Raw genomic sequence first — 19877 nt, forward strand, 5'->3', positions numbered from 1 at the left:
ACAAAGGAAGGGGTCCTTCTTCTAGTCCCTTGATTGGTTCCGGAGGCGTAGGAGGCGGGTCTGCTCTGTCCAGAGTAGAAGCCCCATTTTGTGCACGGCAGAGTCCTCTGCCCTAGGCACCCGACCAGTAGAAAGAAGTGCAGTGTGTGTGTGTGCGTAACTCGTGAGGCATGAGGATGAGTGTGCGTATGCATGGAGATGTGTGTGTGAATGTGTGTATGTTCTCAAAGGAAAGTCTCGTGGGGAGCAACCAGATTGTGGCCTGTGGCGTGGGAGTTGTCCTTGAGAAGATATTGGCTCTGTCCATTGTTCTTGCATAGGAACAGCATTGACTGAAAACAAGCTCCTAACATTAAAATGGGTCATGCACAAGATTTTAGTCAGACCAAGCTATAACATTTTAATATTTACTACGACACATGTGAAAAGTAAAGTGGTCAAAGCTGTGAGGCCTAAATTGCAATAGAAAACAAGTAGGTGCCTACTCAAATGTTGAAACTACTTTGCAGTGGCTCATCGTGGCCTTATGTGGTACTAGGCTACCAAGCCATTAGTGCATTACAGCTGTTCATTTGTCATTTCCCTTTTCACTGTGTTGTCGCTACATTGATTAGTGGAACGATCATAATCATCAACTCTTTGTCCCTTTCCTCTTCCTTAGATGCCTTGCTCCATATGAGTCAGGAGGAGAGAAGGAAGCACTACAGGACTACCTACCTGTCCCTGGACGAGGTGCCTGTGTGGACCGCTAAGTCACTAGTGGACACAGGAGGTTGGTGGCACCTTAATTGGAGAGGACGTGCTCGTGGTAATGGCGCGGAATCAATGGAATGGTATCAAATACATCAAATGCATGGTTTCCATGTGTTTGATGCCATTCCATTCGCGCCGTTTCAGCCATTACTATGAGCCATCCTCCCCTCAGCAGCCTCCACTGCTAGTGGACTAAACCACACTCCATGGCAAAGGACGTTTCTGATTAACTTAAGCAACGGCGTGGAGCTGAGACCAGGCTTTGTGGAATCTAACTCTGACTACATCGACTCACCCAAGGTTAAGAGTTAAAAATAAATAAATTATGAAACGCCCATCTTTTTTTTGTACCTATGTTTGTCCTTGTTTGCTGAAAAACTTTTTCAATAAATGTTAATCAAATACCACCATCGACTGTTTCCTTGTTGAGAGTCAATGGGCTCATGCGCATTTGCACTGAGTTGCCATCTTAGAGCAACAGCAATGAGCAAACAGTAGGTGGTTGTATTTGATTAACGTTTATTGAAGAAGTCTGGATTTCAGCAAACAAAGAAAGGCATGCAGCTTACAGAGGATAAACATAGGTACAAGGTCGGCGTTTCATAATTAAATGTTTTTAAATGATTGACCTTGGGAGAATCAATGTAGTCTGAGCTAGATTTCACAAAGCCTGGTCTCTGCTCGACGCCGTTGGTGAAGTTCACCATAAACTTCCTTCGCCGTGGAGTTCAGGCCGCTAGTAAGTGACCTGGTCACCTAGCAATCTATCTGCTGTTGTGTGCTGCACATCAAGTAAATGATCTTCCCTCTGCCAGCTATAGCCATGCCTTACTGCCAAGATGTCTTATCTTGCTCCTTCCTCACACTAAACCAGTGGAGGCTGGAGGGAGGCGCTATAGAAAGGATGGGCTCAATGGAATGGAATCAATGGAACGGAGTCAAACATGTGGTTTCTATATGTTTTATGTGTTTGATACCGTTCCATTTATTTCATTCCAGCCAGTACAATGAGCCCATCCTCCTATAGCTCCTCCCACCAGCCTCCACTGCTCTAAACCCTTGTTGTTTCTCAGCTCCCGTTCTGGGGACCCACAACACAGGTTTACATGTGTTTGGTCCAGCCCAGCAGTAGTTAATGCTAGTTTAGTAGTGTTATCGGGCCCCAGGACGACAGCGTCGCTTAGTGTCCACTATAGATATTCTGAAAAGACAACATATATAAACAGTAAAACCATGTTAATATTACAGTGTTATTATAACAGTGTTGAAAGGAGCAGGTGTTCATCTCTGTCTCCAAGGTGATTCAGTCAAGGGGACCAACTTCAAGAGGAACGAAGCTCTGGACAAGAAGATCTCCCTGTTCAGCGGTGACATCACCAAACTGGAGATTGATGGGATCGTCAATGCAGGTGATCATATAGCAACCTAGCTAATATTAACCTAACATTATAGTAATAACACAACTTAAAGATGGAATCCGCAGTAGGGGGAAACGGCACCACCGCCCGGCCCGCCCCACCACCGCTGTTATTGTTTTTGTTGCCGAGGGGCGTGGCGCAGCATGGTACCATTTTTTTGCTGCAGTACATATTGTGCTCTTCTATCGGACGTGCAATGATGTCAGAGGGGAAAAAACAGTGTTCGTTGTTTGCTGTAAATTATTTGTTGTTGTAATATCGCAAACGGACATGGCTGTTTCACCATTAAGGATTCCAGCTTTAACTTTAGTAATAACATTACTTAGAAATAACATAATCACATATAGTAATAACATTACTTAGTCATAACATTATTTAGTAATAACATAGTAATAGCATAGCATGACTAGTAATAACATTACTTAGTAATAACCTAACATGACTAGTAATAATATTACTCAGTAATAACATAGCATTACTAGTAATAACATAACATTACTTAGTAAAAACATTATTTAGTAAAAACATAGCATTACTTAGTAATATCTGCTGTATCTCCTGAGTGGCGCAGTGGTCTAAGGCACTGCATCGCAGTACTAACTGTGCCACTAGAGATCCTGGTTCGAATCCAGGCTCTGTCGCAGCCGGCCGCGACCGGGAGACTCATGGGTGGCGCACAATTGGCCCAGCGTCGTCCAGGGTAGGGGAGGGAATGGCCGGCAGGGATGTAGCTCAGTTGATAGAGCATGGCGTTTGCAACGCCAGGGTTGTGGGTTTGATTCCCACGGGGGGCCAGTATAAAAAAATATATATATATTCACTAACTGTAAGTCGCTCTGGATAAGAGCGTCTGCTAAATGACGTAAATGTAAAATGTAAATGTAATAACGTTACTAGTAATAACATAGCATTACTTAGTAATAACAACATTACTAGTAATAACATAGTATTACATAGCATTACTAGTAATAAGTAAGACAGCACTACTTAAAGTAATAACATTTTAGGGAACATTACCTATAGTAATAATAAGTGACATTTCTTATAGTATAACATTAATTGTATATCTGTCCTGCGGCCTCTGTGCTCTATATGGGACAAATCACTGTGAAATGAGAAGTATTATCGTACTGATAGCCTGTCTTGGTTAGAGTCAGAACTCTATGTCCTGTGGGTGATACATTATCCTGATCCCATCATAGATTTTTGAGTGAACTGTATCTTATTTCACGCTCCACGTCACAGTTGACCTGATTACACACCCACATTTATAATCCCTCCATTTTGGTAAATAATGCTCTGGGAGTTTGTTGAAAACCGTATCTTCTCTTTGTGTGTGTGTGCGTGTGTTTGTGTGTGACTCTACTGTACTGCACTCAGAGTGCCACCCAGAGAGCTTATAAAGAGCTAATGCTTATGCTCTACTTCTGTTGTTGAACTTTGACCTTTACCCACCCTGACCCTGTGGTCTTCTCAGTTTCCAGTGAAATATTGCCCTATTGGCTGTCTGCAGGGCCTCTCTTAGGGCCTTAAAAAAAAAAAAAAAAGAGTATTAACTAATCAAAATCGTATTTATGTATTTATTATGTGTGCTTTAGAAAGAGGTTAATATCATACAATACACTGGTTTCTCAGTGCCATTTAGGTGTAGTGTAACTTTCCACCTCTAGATGGCAGTAAAGTCAAGTGTATCATACTATATCAGCCTGAAGTTTCTTTGTGGTCCTAGCTAGACTTTAATCATCAGTACTGAGTTTGGCATTGAATTGGCATTACAGTGGGTGGTGTCCAGTCCAACATCAAAGAGCTACTTGATGATCAGGTTTTGCATAGAAAATGATGTTTCTTCATTGGTCATTTAGTGTCAATTGTCATAAAACAACATGGCTGCCGATGTGGTACTGTGTGAACAACTAATCTCTCATTAACGTCATGTTGGCTCCAACATCAGAGCCGGCAGCCTGTATGTTTTACAAGGCTTTTTATAGAGTCCCACTCTCACTATGCAAAGTGCCACTGAAAACAAGAGAAACAGAGCTGTTAACAACCCCTGGAGGAGAGGGGACAGCAGAGCAAGGTGAGGGAACCAGATGTGCTGACTGACAATGCATCTGAAACCAAATGGCACCCTATTCCCTATATAGTGCAGTACATTTGGCCAGACGCACAGCAAAATGAATGAATAGGGTGCAATGTTGGACAAAGCTAGAGTGAGATAGGAGTAACAGAGACAGGGATCATGTGGACCTCTCATGAGAATCTCTTTCACTATGGCAACCAGAGTGGTGACATGGAGTTTGGTGTTGGGGCCTTCCCTTCTACAATAATGATAGAGGAAGGACTACACACACACACTGCCACACACTGCCACACACTCGCATCACTTCACTCACTGTGCTGCTGATCGATCAGTAGGGAGGGCGAGCCGATAGGGGAGGACTGTTTACGTCGTTTGTGCCCCCTCCCCACTCACCCCTTCACCATTTTACTGCTGCTGGCTCCTGCATTCTCCTATAAAACACTGCAAACATAAAAACCCACAAGCACTTAAGAGCTGTCTTAGAGAGGTGGAGGAGGGCGGGTTGGAAGGTAAAACATCCTTTTCTTTACACCCCTTAATCACTCCATCCGGCCTCAGCGGAGAGAGAAAGCGATTGAGAGGAGGATATATTGTCTCTGATGGGCTATTTGATTAAGATGGATTACGCAATAATAATAATATAATAATATGCCATTTAGCAGACGCTTTTATCCAAAGCGACTTACAGTCATGCGTGCATACATTTTTTATATATTTTTTTGTGTATGGGTGGTCCCGGGGATCGAACCCACTACCTTAGCGTTACAAGCGCCGTGCTCTACCAGCTGAGCTACAGGGGACCATGTGAATTGTCATTGGAGTGATGAGGTGAATGTGTGTGGGTGCGTGACTCTACGCTCTTGTAAAGTTCCTCAAGTCAACAAGTTTTTAGTTCTGTTATATCAGCATTAGATTGCGTTAATTTTATTTAAATTAAACCCACAGCTCAATTTAGACTTGTTTCAACCACTGTAATAGCAGAGTAATGGCTTAGCTACAGTGAGGGAAAAAAGGATTTGGTCCCCTGCTGATTTTGTACATTTGCCCACTGAAAAAGACATGATCAGTCTATAATTTTAATGGTAGGTTTATTTGAACAGTGAGAGACAGAATAACAACAACAAAATCCAGAAAAACGCATGTAAAAAATTTTATAAATTGATTTGCATTTTAATGAGGGAAATACGTTTTTGACCCACCCTCACAATCAGAAAAATGTCTGGCTCCCAGGTGTCTTTTATACAGGTAATGTGCTGAGATTAGGAGCACACTCTTAAAGGGAGTGCTCCTAATCTCAGCTTGTTACCTGTATAAAAGACACCTGTCCACAGAAGCAATCAATCAATCAGATTCCAAACTCTCCACCATGGCCAAGACCAAAGAGCTCTCCAAGGATGTCAGGGACAAGATTATAGACCTACACAAGGCTGGAATGGGCTACAAGACCATCGCCAAGCAGCTTGGTGAGAAGGTGCCAACAGTTGGTGCGATTATTCACAAATGGAAGAAACACAAAATAACTGTCAATCTCCCTCGTCCTGGGGCTCCATGCAAGATCTCACCTCGTGGAGTTGCAATGATCATGTGAACGGTGAGGAATCAACCCAGAACTACACGGGAGAATCTTGTCAATGATCTCAAGGCAGCTGGGACCATAGTCACCAAGAAAACAATTGGTAACACACTACGCCGTGAAGGACTGAAATCCTGCAGCGCCAGCAATGTCCCCCTGCTCAAGAAAGCACATATACAGGCCCGTCTGAAGTTTGCCAATGAACATCTGAATGATTCAGAGGAGAACTGGGTGAAAGTGTTGTGGTCAGATGAGACCAAAATCGAGCTCTTTGCCCTCAACTCGCTGTGTTTGGAGGAGGAGGAATGCTGCCTATGACCCCAAGAACACCATCCCCACCGTCAAGGAGGTGGAAACATTATGCTTTGGGGGTGTTTTTCTGCTAAGGGGACAGGACAACTTCACCGCGTCAAAGGGACGATGGACGGGGACGATGGATTTGTACTGTCAAATCTTGGGTGAGAACCTCCTTCCCTCAGCCAGGGCATTGAAAATGGGTCGTGGATGGGTATTCCAGCATGACAATGACCCAAAACACACGGCCAAGGCAACAAAGGAGTGACTCAAGAAGAGGCACATTAAGGTCCTGGAGTGGCCTAGCCAGTCTCCAGACCTTAATCCCATAGAACATCTGTGGAGGGAGCTGAAGGTTCGAGTTGCCAAACGTCAGCCTCGAAACCTTAATGACTTGGAGAAGATCTGCAAAGAGGAGTGGGACAAAATCCCTCCTGAGATGTGTGCAAACCTGGTGGCCAACTACAAGAAACGTCTGACCTCTGTGATTGCCACCAAGTACTAAGTCAATCAATTTATAACATTTTTGACATGCATTTTTATGGATTTCTTTTGTTGTTATTCTGTCTCTCACTGTTCAAGTAAACCTACCATTAAAATTATAGACTGATCATGTCTTTGTCAGTGGGCAAATGTACAACATCAGCAGGGGATCAAATACTTTTTTCACTCACTGTACCTGCTGTCAGACAGTGTAAGGTATGGGCAGGGGCTAAATGTTTTTGCTGATTAGATTCCCAGGTCTCCAGCCTCTTAGGGGGTGTTAGAGATGAGGCCCCTGGTTGCTGTGGGGAACCCTCACTGTCACCGTTGTAGCAGTAGCTCAGATACAAGATAAGCGGCAATCCCGTCAGTCCAGGTCCAGGCCGTACAGACAGACCGGAGCAGAGCAGCTGTGTTTCAACCTCAACGCCTAAACCCTCTAGTCTAGAGAAAACACAGCAGCACTGACAGGTGGCTGGCCCCAATAGCCGCAGGGAGTTTGAGTGATTTCCACCGCTTCACTCTCAGTGACTAAAACAGGCCCCACTGGTACACTACCTCCCTACTTATCTACACTGTACTTAGGGCTCCTGATTTAGTCACTGGCTGCTGGCTGGCCTATATCTCTGGCTGTAGGTGTAACAGACTGCTATCTCTACTGGCTGCTGGCTGGCCAAAACAGTGCCTTTGACTTTTTCCACATTTTGTTACTTTACAGCCTTATTCTAAAATTGATTAAATTGTTTTTTTTCCCTCATCAATCTACACACAGTACCCCATAATGACAAAGCAAAAACAAGGTTTTTAGATTTTTTTGGTGCTAATTTCTTTAAAATAAAAATCTTAAATATCACATTTACATAAGAATTCAGACCCTTTACTCAGTACTTTGTTGAAGCACCTTTGGCAGCAATTACAGAATTGAATCTTCTATTGTATGACGCTGCTTGGCACACCTGTATTTAGGGAGTTTCTTCCATTATTCTCTGCAGATCCTCTCAAACTCTGTCAGGTTGGATGGGGTGCGTTGCTGCACAGCTATTTTCAGGTCTCTCCAGAGATGTTTGATCGGGTTCAAGTCCGGGCTCTGGCTGGGCCACTCAAGGACATTCAGAGACTTGTCCCGAAGCCACTCCTGCGTTGTCTTGGCTGTGTGCTTAGGGTCATTCTCCTGTTGGAAGGTGAACCTTCACCCCAGTCTGAGGTCCTGAGTGCTCTGGAGCAGGTTTTCATAAAGGATCTCTCTGTACTTTGCTCCGTTCATCTTTCTCTCGATCCTGACTTGTCTCCCAGTCCCTGTCACTGAAAAGCATCCCCAAGCAAGTCCTTCTGGAAGGTTCTCCCATCTCCACAGAGGAACTCTAGAGCTCTGTCAGAGTGACCTTCGGGTTCTTGGTCACCTCCCTGACCAAGTCCCTTCTCCCTCGATTGCTCAGTTTGGCCGGGCGGCCAGCTCTAGGAAGAGTCTTGGTGGTTCCAAACTTCTTCCAATTATGAATGATGGAGGCCACAGTGTTCTTGGGGACCTTCAATGCTGCAAAAATGTTTTGGTACCCTTCCCCAGATCTGTGCCTTGACACAATCCTGTCTCGGAGCTCTACAGACAATTCCTTCGACCTCATGGCTTGGTTTTTGCTCTGACATGCACGGTCAACTGTGGGACCTTATATAGACAGGTGTGTGCCGTACCAGATCATGTCCAATCAATTGAATTTACCACAGGTGGACTCCAATCAAGTTGTAGAAACATCTCAAGGATGATCAATGGAAACAGGATGCACCTGAGCTCAAAAGGTCTGAATACGTATGTAAATAAGGTAATTCTAAAAACCAGTTTTCGCTTTGTCATTATGGGGTATTGTGTAGATTGCTGAGGAAAATGTTTTATTTAATCCATTTTAGAATAAGGCTGTAATGTAACAATGTGGAAAATGTCAAGGGGTCTGAATACTTTCCGAAGGCACTGTATCTCTGGCTGCTGTAGTTTCTGTAGTGACTTCAGGCTATTTCTGTCAGTTTTAGTTAGTGTATCTCTAACTGTGGATACTCTACTGTAGGCCAACTATATCCGCACTGTAGTTAGGAAGTTTGTCTGTCGACCCACATGCACACACTCATACGCGTTCCGCTCGGTCGGACCACTGCAATGCTGAAGCGCTCCAAAACGACAGACATATTTTTTATTTTTTATTTTACCTTTTATTTAACTAGGCAAGTCAGTTAAGAACAAATTCTTATTTACAATGACGGCCTACACCGGCCAAACCCGGACGACGCTGGGCCAATTGTGCGCCGCCCTATGGGACTCCCAATCACGGCCGGTTGTGATACAGCCTGGAATCGAACCAGGGAGTCTGTAGTGACGCCTCAAGCACTGAGATGCAGTGCCTTAGACCACTGCGCCACTCGGGAGCCCATTATCCCAGAAGAATTGACAACATTCTGATTTACAGTGGGGAAAAAAAAGTATTTAGTCAGCCACCAATTGTGCAAGTTCTCCCACTTAAAAAGATGTCCACAACCTCAAACAGTCACACTCCAAACTCCACTATGGCCAAGACCAAAGAGCTGTCAAAGGACACCAGAAACAAAATTGTAGACCTGCACCAGGCTGGGAAGAGGTAAGCAGCTTGGTTTGAAGAAATCAACTGTGGGTGCAATGATTAGGAAATGGAAGACATACAAGACCACTGATAATCTCCCTCGATCTGGGGCTCCACGCAAGATCTCACCCCGTGGGGTCAAAATGATCACAAGAACGGTGAGCAAAAATCCCAGAACCACACGGGGGGACCTAGTGAATGACCTGCAGAGAGCTGGGACCAAAGTAACAAAGCCTACCATCAGTAACACACTACGCCGCCAGGGACTCAAATCCTGCAGTGCCAGACGTGTCCCCCTGCTTAAGCCAGTACATGTCCAGGCCCGTCTGAAGTTTGCTAGAGTGCATTTGGATGATCCAGAAGAGGATTGGGAGAATGTCATATGGTCAGATGAAACCAAAATATAACTTTTTGGTAAAAACTCAAATCTTTGGAGGGATTTGAAAGTCCGTGTTGCCCAGCGACAGCCCCAAAACATCACTGCTCTAGAGGAGATCTGCATGGAGGAATGGGCCAAAATACCAGCAACAGTGTGTGAAAACCTTGTGAAGACTTACAGAAAACGTTTGACCTGTGTCATTGCCAACAAAGGGTATATAACAAAGTATTGAGAAACTTTTGTTATTGACCAAATACTTATTTTCCACCATAATTTGCAAATAAATTCATTAAAAATCCTACAATGTGATTTTCTCATTTTGTCTGTCATAGTTGACGTGTACCTATGATGAAAATTACAGGCCTCTCTCATCTTTTTAAGTGGGAGAACTTGCACAATTGGTGGCTGACTAAATACTTTTTTTCCCCACTGTATATTTAATTTAAAAGTTTGACATTGACGAGTTAGCAGGAGCCCCCAGAGTCAATCCCTAATGACCGGTAAACAAAACGGTGGGAAAAAAAGTGAATGAGTTTGCAGATCGCCCAGTCATGGCAATTATTTCTCTCCTCTGTAAAAGGCTTCCTTTCCCACCCCCACTAATCAATCGCCACTTTAGCTCGAATGGAGGAAGTGAGAGCCTCATTAGCCTGATTGTCCCAGTGCAGTGTGGGAATTTCAGAGAGGAGTCGGCCTACTCATCCGCACAGTGTTCCTCAAAGCTGCGTTTATCAATGCTTTGTCTGTTCAACTGAGCTAGGCCTATACCTTAATTAGGCCTAAGTATGTTCATCAACGTTCAATGGAGTTCTACCTTGATTAGGGCTTCTTTCATTAGAGCTAGGTTCACTGTACACACCGGTATTGGTGACCAAGCGTTCAAGGTGGTGTCACTGAAAACCAGGGTTGTAGTCGAGTCACTAAACCTAGAGTCCGAGTCGACTACCAAGTCCCCTGTGCTCGAATCCGAGTCGAGTCACGAGTCCCTATGGCTGAAGTTGGAGTCCGTGTCCGAGTCACCAATGGTCAAATCACGAGTCATATCAGGAGTCCCTCAACTTATAATAGGTGTTATTATGCAATTGTTTCTAGTCGCCACCTGATGACAGTATATGAGAGGGGTCCAGCTGCGACATCATCTCTCAGTGCAGTGCATCCCTCAGGAAAAGTGGGCGTTTCGTTTCGGAAGGAACCATATAAGGAAAAGTGGGGGTTTCGAAAGGTGCCACTCAAGACTTTGTTTGGGTTATGGACCTTAGTCATGATCTGCAGAGATGACAGTAAGGAATTTCAGTTATGCAAAACATTTTCTTAACATTTAAGAGCTGTTTTTCTTAAATGTAAATGCTAGCTAACGTTAGCTACCTTTTTAACGTTTAAAAAATGCATTAATTGTACAGTGTATTGTTTGTTATTGAATATTTGAAATAATAATTGAAATATCAAGTTATGGCGGTTCTAGTAGTAATGGAATTCCAGCGCTTCTACTGTTAAGACTCCTTTCTAAACCCCCACTTGTCCTTTATATGGTTCCTTTCTAAACCCCCACTTGTCCTTTATATGGTTCCTTTCTAAACCCCCACTTGTCCTTTATATGGTTCCTTTCTAAACCCCCACTTGTCCTTTATATGGTTCCTTTCTAAACCCCCACTTGTCCTTTATATGGTTCCTTTCTAAACCCCCACTTGTCCTTTATATGGTTCCTTTCTAAACCCCCACTTGTCCTTTATATGGTTCCTTTCTAAACCCCCACTTGTCCTTTATATGGTTCCTTTCTAAACCCCCACTTGTCCTTTATATGGTTCCTTTCTAAACCCCCACTTGTCCTTTATATGGTTCCTTTCTAAACCCCCCACTTGTCCTTTATATGGTTCCTTTCTAAACCCCCACTTGTCCTTTATATGGTTCCTTTCTAAACCCCCACTTGTCCTTTATATGGTTCCTTTCTAAACCCCACTTGTCCTTTATATGGTTCCTTTCTAAACCCCACTTGTCCTTTATATGGTTCCTTTCTAAACCCCCACTTGTCCTTTATATGGTTCCTTTCTAAACCCCACTTGTCCTTTATATGGTTCCTTTCTAAACCCCCACTTGTCCTTTATATGGTTCCTTTCTAAACCCCACTTGTCCTTATATGGTTCCTTTCTAAACCCCACTTGTCCTTATATGGTTCCTTTCGAAACCCCCACTTCTCCTTATATGGTTCCTTTCGAAACCCCCACTTCTCCTTATATGGTTCCTTTCGAAACCCCCACTTCTCCTTATATGGTTCCTTTCGAAACCCCTACTTCTTATGTGGTTCCTTTCGAAACCCCCACTTCTCCTAATATGTTCCCTTTCGAAATGCCCACTCCTTTCGACACCCCCATTTTTCCTGAGAGATGACATATCAGTAGGTGGCAACATAGAGACCCTGAGGGATGACTGCTCTGAGAGATGACATATCAGTAGGTGGCAACATAGAGACCCTGAGGGATGACTGCTCTGAGAGATGACATATCAGTAGGTGGCAACATAGAGACCCTGTGGGATGACTGCTCTGAGAGATGACATATCAGTAGGTGGCAACATAGAGACCCTGTGGGATGACTGCTCTGAGAGATGACATATCAGTAGGTGGCAACATAGAGACCCTGAGGGATGACTGCTCTGAGAGATGACATATCAGTAGGTGGCAACATAGAGACCCTGAGGGATGACTGCTCTGAGAGATGACATATCAGTAGGTGGCAACATACAGACCCTGAGGGATGACTGCTCTGAGAGATGACATATCAGTAGGTGGCAACATACAGACCCTGAGGGATGACTGCTCTGAGAGATGACATATCAGTAGGTGGCAACATACAGACCCTGAGGGATGACTGCTCTGAGAGATGACATATCAGTAGGTGGCAACATAGAGACCCTTTGTTACTTTTTTGTAATCACCCACTGATATTTGTGTAGGTTTTTTTATTGCAGCATGAAAACCTAAAGGGAGACTTGTCAGAACCTGGCTGTGGGATACAGGGGGAAAGTGGGAGGGCAGAGCGACAAGACAAAGACAGCCTACTTTCCTATACTCAAGGGGAGAGAGCTAGATTTGTTTTACTATTACAGGGGATTTTCTGGATCAAAATGGGGCTTAGGTGGTGGGTGTGGCCAATGGTGCGCTCGCCAAATATTTTAGAAGCCCTCCTTTTGGCTACAGTGACAAAATGTAGCTGTTTTAAAGCACATTTCCTGCAATTCTACACATATTGCCATGTCTTATGCAATCTGAGTGACTCAAACATTATAACAAAATCAATGGGGGCCCCATGCCATGACAAATACATCTGAATGCATACTTTTTTGAATTTTAGATTCTCCCTGACTGTCTAGCTGTTATTTTGGTGATTGCTAGTTCTCAAAGATTATCTTATTTTAAATATATACTGAACAAAAATATAAACACAACATGCAACAATTTCAACGATTTTACTGAGTTACAGTTCATATAAGGAAATCAGTCAATTGAAATAAATTAATTAGGCCCTAATCTATGGATTTCACATGACTGTGCAGGGGCACAGCCATGGGTGGGCTTGGGTGGGCATAGGCCCAGCCACTGGGGAGCCAGGCCCAGCCAATCAGAATACGTTTTTCCCCACAAAAGGGCATTATTACAGATGGAAATACTCCTCAGTTTCATAATCTGTCCGGGTAGCTGGTCTCAGACAATGTGGAGGTCCTGGGCTGGCGTGGTTACACGTGGTCTGCGGTTGTGAAGCCGGTTGGACGTACTGCCAAATTCTCTTAAACGACATTGGAGGTGGTTTATTGTAGAGAAATTAACATTCAATTTTCTGGCAATAGCTCTGGTGGACATTTACATTTTAGTCATTTAGCAGACGCTCTTATCCAGAGCGACTTACAGTTAGTCAATACATTTTTTTTAAATACTAGCCCCCCGTGGGAATCAAACCCACAACCCTGGCGTTGCAAACGCCATGCTCTATCAACTGAGCTACATCCCTACCGGCCATTCCCTCCCCTACCCTGGACGACGCTGGGCCAATTGTGCGCCGGCCATGAGTCTCCCGGTCGCGGCCGGCTGCGACAGAGCCTGGATACCAACCAGGATCTCTAGTGGCACAGTTAGCACTGCGATGCAGTGCCTTAGACCACTGCGCCACGTCCACTCATTCCTGCAGTCAGCATGCCAATTGCACACCCTCTCAAAACTTGAGACATCTGTGGCATTGTGTTGTGTGACAAAACTGCCCATTTAAGAGTGACCTTTTATTGTCACGAGTCATGACCACGTGACCGTTTAGTCAAGGTAATTAGGCTTCTCCAACCTCTGATGCTGCTGATGGTCATTAGTAGCCTACCAAACTTGCTTAACTGCCTGGTACTCAGCGCTCTGTTGTCCCTCAAATCACTCTGACATCAATCAAACACTTGCTGAGAGCCCATGAGCTCATGTTGCCCAACATTTCGATAGGCTATGCAATTGTGTGAGAAAACAGAGTTTTGGTGGCCTCTACTAAAAAGAGGAGGATCCCATCAGCTTTCTATAGGCTAGGCCTACTATATTTATTTCTCAACTTTCCTAATATTAAGCACATTGCTTTGCTTTACAACAGGAGTATAGCCTACCTGGCTGGCATAACAATGCGTCCTCCATTCGGTATTTAAGTGCATAGATGACATGTATTTTTTTCCCCATGTCCCTGTTTCGATACAGGTGCATGATAATGGTCCATTCTAAATCAAACCAATTTCACACATATATTATTTAGTATATGTAAAGACAAGATTAAATCAAGAATAGTCTGATGAGTGACAATATTAGCCTGTCACTTGTGAATTATATATTATCACTTGTGAATGATGCCCAGCTTAAGGCAAACAGCGCATGCCTTTTTTTTGCGACTTTTTCTAATCATAGTCACACACCTCATGTAGCCTAGCCCATAGGACTATATGTTTTGATAAGGTTTGTATCACAAATAAAGTGGCCAAATAACTTCTTAAAATTAAGCACATTAATCCGCTTTACAACCGATGTAGCCTAACTGGCATACTTAAGCGGCGCCTGAGTTTCAAATTTGGGGAAGATCATTTTCACCATAAAAATGCACCTTTATATTAAAGCATTACATGCATAATCGCATTTGCCGTCACTTTTGAGAACAGTGTTTTCAAGCTAATTGCATTTTGGAACATTCGCACTTATAGCCTACTGCCGTGTGCGCGTTGCTGTGGTTATAATGTGAAGAAATAGCTAAACGTTCTGATCTGTTACATCAGCCTCATTGTTTTTTAAATGTTTTTTGATGCGAGTGGTTGTATTAATTTGGGATCTATCGCATCCCACAACTGTCCCAGACTATGTTTGGAATATTTATTTATTGCACAGAAGGACAAGTTGACCAATAGAATAGGTAAACTTTTGTACTATGGGGGATAGTAGATGGACATAGGCTAGTGCTTTTGCCGTTCGTTAGGCCTACTCATCTTGTTGGCTGACGAAAAGTAGGCTAAATGTGGACAGTTCTTCTAACATCTTCAATATGCACCTCGGAATTCGATAGTAGCTTACTTCTTAGCTGAGATGCATGTGAGAAGGAACCGATCACGTGATGGGTGTTGGCTAATAAGAATTGAGATATCTGAGAGAGCCATGTGAGTGAGAGGTGCTTCGGAGCAAGGCAGCCGGGAGAAGGGAATTATCATTATTATATTCAGCCCAAGGGACAACGGCCACTTGGGCCGCAAAAGGCATGGATTTTTTAGGGGCATTATGGCCACATGGGGGATGCCGGCAGGAAATTCGAGGCCTGGTGAGAATATTATCAAGTGCTTGTCAAATTGTGAATGAAAGACTGATGAAGTGTGTGCAGCTTGAACAAGAAACAAATCAGAGCTCATGGCTTTCATGCAACTTTTTTCAAATCATCATTAGTCGCATCATGCAGCCTTAGAATGTATTCAAAATCAAAACGTGTAGCGTTTGTATCACAACTAAAGTTGCATAAATAACTCTAAATTAAGCATATAGGAGGACCTGTTTCTTTGTTAACCGCTCAACACAGAATAGCCACATGTGCGCACTCCCTCAAATCGTTTGGATAAAATATCCTTTCTGTTTTATTCAGCTTTGTTTAATTGTATTCTTCATACTATAAAATAATGCCACGGAATTCTAATCTTGTCTGCTAAATGAACTAGTGTAGCCCACAGCCATTTGGCATAGCCAGATCAGGACCTAACATAAGGACAACTCAATGTATGCTATTCTGTTCTTCTGAAATAGACTATATTTTCTTCATATCATGTTTGTTTAGACCTGTCTAAAATAAATAATGGATTTATTGTGATGGTGTAGGCTATATTAAATGGATTTATTAGACTTTTTAAAATGTAGATGTTCCAATGGTCTGCATCAGTGGCTTGTAGGCTACAGAATGCGTGGACGCCTGGAGATGCTAAATGTGTTTATGTTAATTAACTGTCAATTACCTGTCACGCTCGTTAGAGTGAGTAGACCAATGCGCAGCGTTAGTTGCAAACATACTTAAACTTTATTATCTTTAGTGATAATATAAACAACAAAACAACAAACGAAACGTGCAGTCCTACGGTTTACACAACCAACACGGAAACAAACCAAACGGAAACAAGATCCCACAAACACTAAGGGAAAAACAGACTGTTTAAATATGGTTCCCAATCAGAGACAACCAGCAACAGCTGACACTCGTTGCCTCTGATTGGGAACCAATCTGGCCAACATAGAAATATAACACATAGAACTATAACACAGAACTAGAACACATAAAATCTACACACCCTGGCTCAACATATAGAGTCCCCAGAGCCAGGGTGTGACAGTACCCCCCCCCAAAGGCGCGGACTGCGACCGCGCCTCAACATAGACAAACCAGGGGAGGGCTGGGTGGGCATTCCTCCTCGGAGGCGGTTCCGGCTCCGGGCTTGACCACCACCCTCCAATAATCCCCCCGTAGCGCCCCTGGTCCGGTCTGGCCCCGCTGGCTGGAGCTGGACTGGACATCGTAGGAGCGGATTGCTTCAGCTCCGGTGTGGAGCAGCTGACCGGTACCTGACCAGGCACCGGTGACCCAGGCACGGGTTGTGCCGGACTGACGACGCACACCCCTGGCTTGGTGCGTGGAGCAGGAACGGGCCGGACCGGACTGACGATGCGCACCCCTGGCTTGGTGCGTGGAGCAGCAACAGGCCGGACCGGGCTGACGATGCGCACCCCTGGCTTGGTGCGTGGAGCAGGAACGGGCCGGACCGGGCTGACGATGCGCCCCCTGGCTTGGTGCGTGGAGCAGCAACGGGCTGGACCGGGCTGACGATGCGCACCCCTGGCTTGGTGCGTGGAGCAGCAACGGGCCGGACCGGGCTGACGATGCGCACCCCTGGCTTGGTGCGTGGAGCAGGAACGGGCCGGACCGGGCTGACGATGCGCACCCCTGGCTTGTGCGTGGAGCAGGAACGGGCCGGACCGGGCTGACGACTCGCACCCCTGGCTTGGTGCGTGGATCAGGAACGGGCGGACCGGGCTGACGACGCCGCACCCCTGGCTTGGTGCGTGGAGCAGGAACGGGCCGGACCGGGCTGACGACTCGCACCCCTGGCTTGGTGCGTGGAGCAGGAACGGGCCGGACCGGGCTGGACGACGCGCACCCCTGGCTTGGTGCGTGGAGCAGGAACGGGCCGGACCGGGCTGACGACGCGCACCCCTGGCTTGGTGCGTGGAGCAGGAACGGGCCGGACCGGGCTGACGACTCGCACCCCTGGCATGGTGCGTGGAGCAGGAACGGGCCGGACCGGACTGACGATGCGCACCCCTGGCTTGGTGCGTGGAGCAGGAACGGGCTGACGACTCGCACCCCTGCCTTGGTGCGTGGAGCAGGAACGGGCCGGGCTGGCGACGCACACCGTAGGCTTGGTGCGAGGAGCAGGAACAGGCCGGGCCGGGCTGGCGACGCACACCGTAGGCTTGGTGCGAGGAACAGGCCGGGCCGGGCCGGGCTGGCGACGCACACCGTAGGCTTGGTGCGAGGAGCAGGAACAGGCCGGGCCGGGCTGGCGACGCACACCGTAGGCTTGGTGCGAGGCGCAGGAACAGGCCGGGCCGGGCTGGCGACGCACACCGTAGGCTTGGTGCGAGGCGCAGGAACAGGCCGGGCCGGGCTGGCGACGCACACCGTAGGCTTGGTGCGAGGAGCAGGAACAGGCCGGACCGGGCTGGCGACGCACACCGTAGGCTTGGTGCGAGGCGCAGGAACAGGCTGGGCCGGGCTGGCGACGCGCACCGTAGGCTTGGTGCGAGTGGCAGGAACAGGCCGGGCCGGGCTGGCGACGCGCACCGTAGGCTTGGTGCGAGTGGCAGGAACAGGCCGGGCCGGGCTGGCGACGCGCACCGTAGGCTTGGTGCGAAGGACAGGAACAGGCCGGGCCGGGCTGGCGACGCGAACCGTAGGCTTGGTGCGAGGAACAGGAACAGGCCGGACCGTACTGGGAACACACACCACTGGCCTTAAACGGGGATCAGGAACGGGCCGGACCGGACTGGCAATACACCTCAGTACCTCTCGCCGTGCCTCTACAACTTCCTTCCCTCCTCTCACCAATGGCTCCCGTAACCCGGTGGCCTTCTCTCCTCGTCTCCCAATTCGCCCTGTGGCAGCCTCCTGCTGCCCAGTTGCCCATGCCGTGTGCCCCCCCCTAAAAATGTTCTGGGGTTGCCTCTCGTCCGTCCGACGACGACACTGTTGACGCCGTTGCTCCTCTCTCGCCAGGGCCTTAATCTTAGCCCATGGCCCTTTGCCCCCGAGCATGTCCTCCCAGGACCACGATTTGCCCACCTGGGCCATCGCCAACCTCTCCAGCTCCTTTCCCGGCGCTTCCTCCCATGTCCAGGCCGCCTGCTCCTGGACACGCTGCTTGGTCCTGGTATGGTGGGATCTTCTGTCACGATCGCTAGACGGAGTAGACCAAGGCGCAGCGTTGAAAGCAAACATACTTTATTAATCGAATGATAACACGAACAGCGAAACAAAAACAACAAACGATACGTGACATCCAAAGGACAAACCTAACTAGGAACAAACCGAAAGGAACAAGATCCCACAACTCTTGTGGGAAAACAGCCTCTATAAATATGGCTCCCAATCAGAGACAACCAGCAACAGCTGACACTCGTTGCCTCTGATTGGGAACCACTCTGGCCAACACAGAAATACACTACATAGAATATACACACCCTGGCTCAACATATAGAGTCCCCAGAGCCAGGGTGTGACATTACCGTGAGACTGGCAGTTATTTGCTTGACAATCACTGGCTGACAATTTCATGACCGCCACAGCACTAGGTCCATTATCTTTTCGACATATTTTATATCTGGTTTTAGTCATTTAAGTTTATACTGAAAATGTTTTACCATCCCAAAAATTATTATTATGTTTTATTTGAATTGTATTTTTTACTTTTTTGACAAAAAACAACAACAACTTCTATGCGGAAAACCCCTGTATTAAACTCAATATTAGTATTGTTTTCAATTTCGTTAAGCAGTTTGTGTTTCTTAACCAGGCAAGCTAAATAGTAGACTGGTGACTAGTAGTTACGGGGAAGCAAGAGATTTGCCTGCGTGATGTGTAGCCTATGATCGGATGCAGAGCGGAGCCTGCCTGCCTCTCTGCTCCCCCGCATCTCACCAGCTGATGTAGGCTGCGTGTGCTGGGTGTGGCGCGTCCTTCCCACTGCTAGAGAACAGAACCCTCGCTGCTCTGCCCACCCAGTGCTGCTAATAGTCTGCTTATCATATTAGCCTATCCAGTCCAAATACAAGTCACAGAAGGGCGAGTCCGAGTTACCAATGGTCGAGAAGGCGAGTCCGAGTCGCCAATGGTCGAGTCCAAATTGAGTCACAAGTCATGAAAATCGGGACTCGAGTACAACAAAACCATAACGAATATTGCCACAACCGACATGGGTAATATTGTGATCGATGCTCTCACCCCCGTTTAACCCCCTCGGCATGCTCGACTTGTCTTGGTAATTCTAAACGCTAGCAAACCCTCTTCAGAGATGAGGATGAATCTCCCATGAGAAATGCTACAGGAACCCCCGCTACAGGAACCCCCGCTACAGGAACCCCCGCTACAGGAACCACCGCTACAGGAACCCCCGCTACAGGAACCCCCGCTGCAGGAACCCCCGCTGCAGGAACCCCCGCTGCAGGAACCCCCGCTGCAGGAACCCCCGCTACAGGAACCCCCGCTGC

General features: G+C 46.4%; 1 protein-coding gene across 3 annotated transcripts in view; it reads left to right on the top strand.

The window, feature by feature from the left end:
* macrod1 (mono-ADP ribosylhydrolase 1) overlaps nt 1-19877 on the top strand; it is a 92534-nt gene that overhangs the window by 967 nt on the left and 71690 nt on the right. For 2 of the 3 annotated variants that reach the window (XM_041848854.2, XM_041848846.2), the window contains exons 2-3: nt 662-772; nt 2031-2162. In XM_041848854.2, the coding sequence (XP_041704788.1) occupies nt 662-772; nt 2031-2162 (243 nt within the window). The remainder of the gene's footprint in view (nt 1-661; nt 773-2030; nt 2163-19877) is intronic. The other variant, XM_041848865.2, reaches the window with a different exon arrangement.

This window comes from Coregonus clupeaformis, chromosome 3, assembly GCF_020615455.1.
Source record: "Coregonus clupeaformis isolate EN_2021a chromosome 3, ASM2061545v1, whole genome shotgun sequence".
Taxonomy (NCBI): Eukaryota; Metazoa; Chordata; class Actinopteri; order Salmoniformes; family Salmonidae; genus Coregonus; species Coregonus clupeaformis.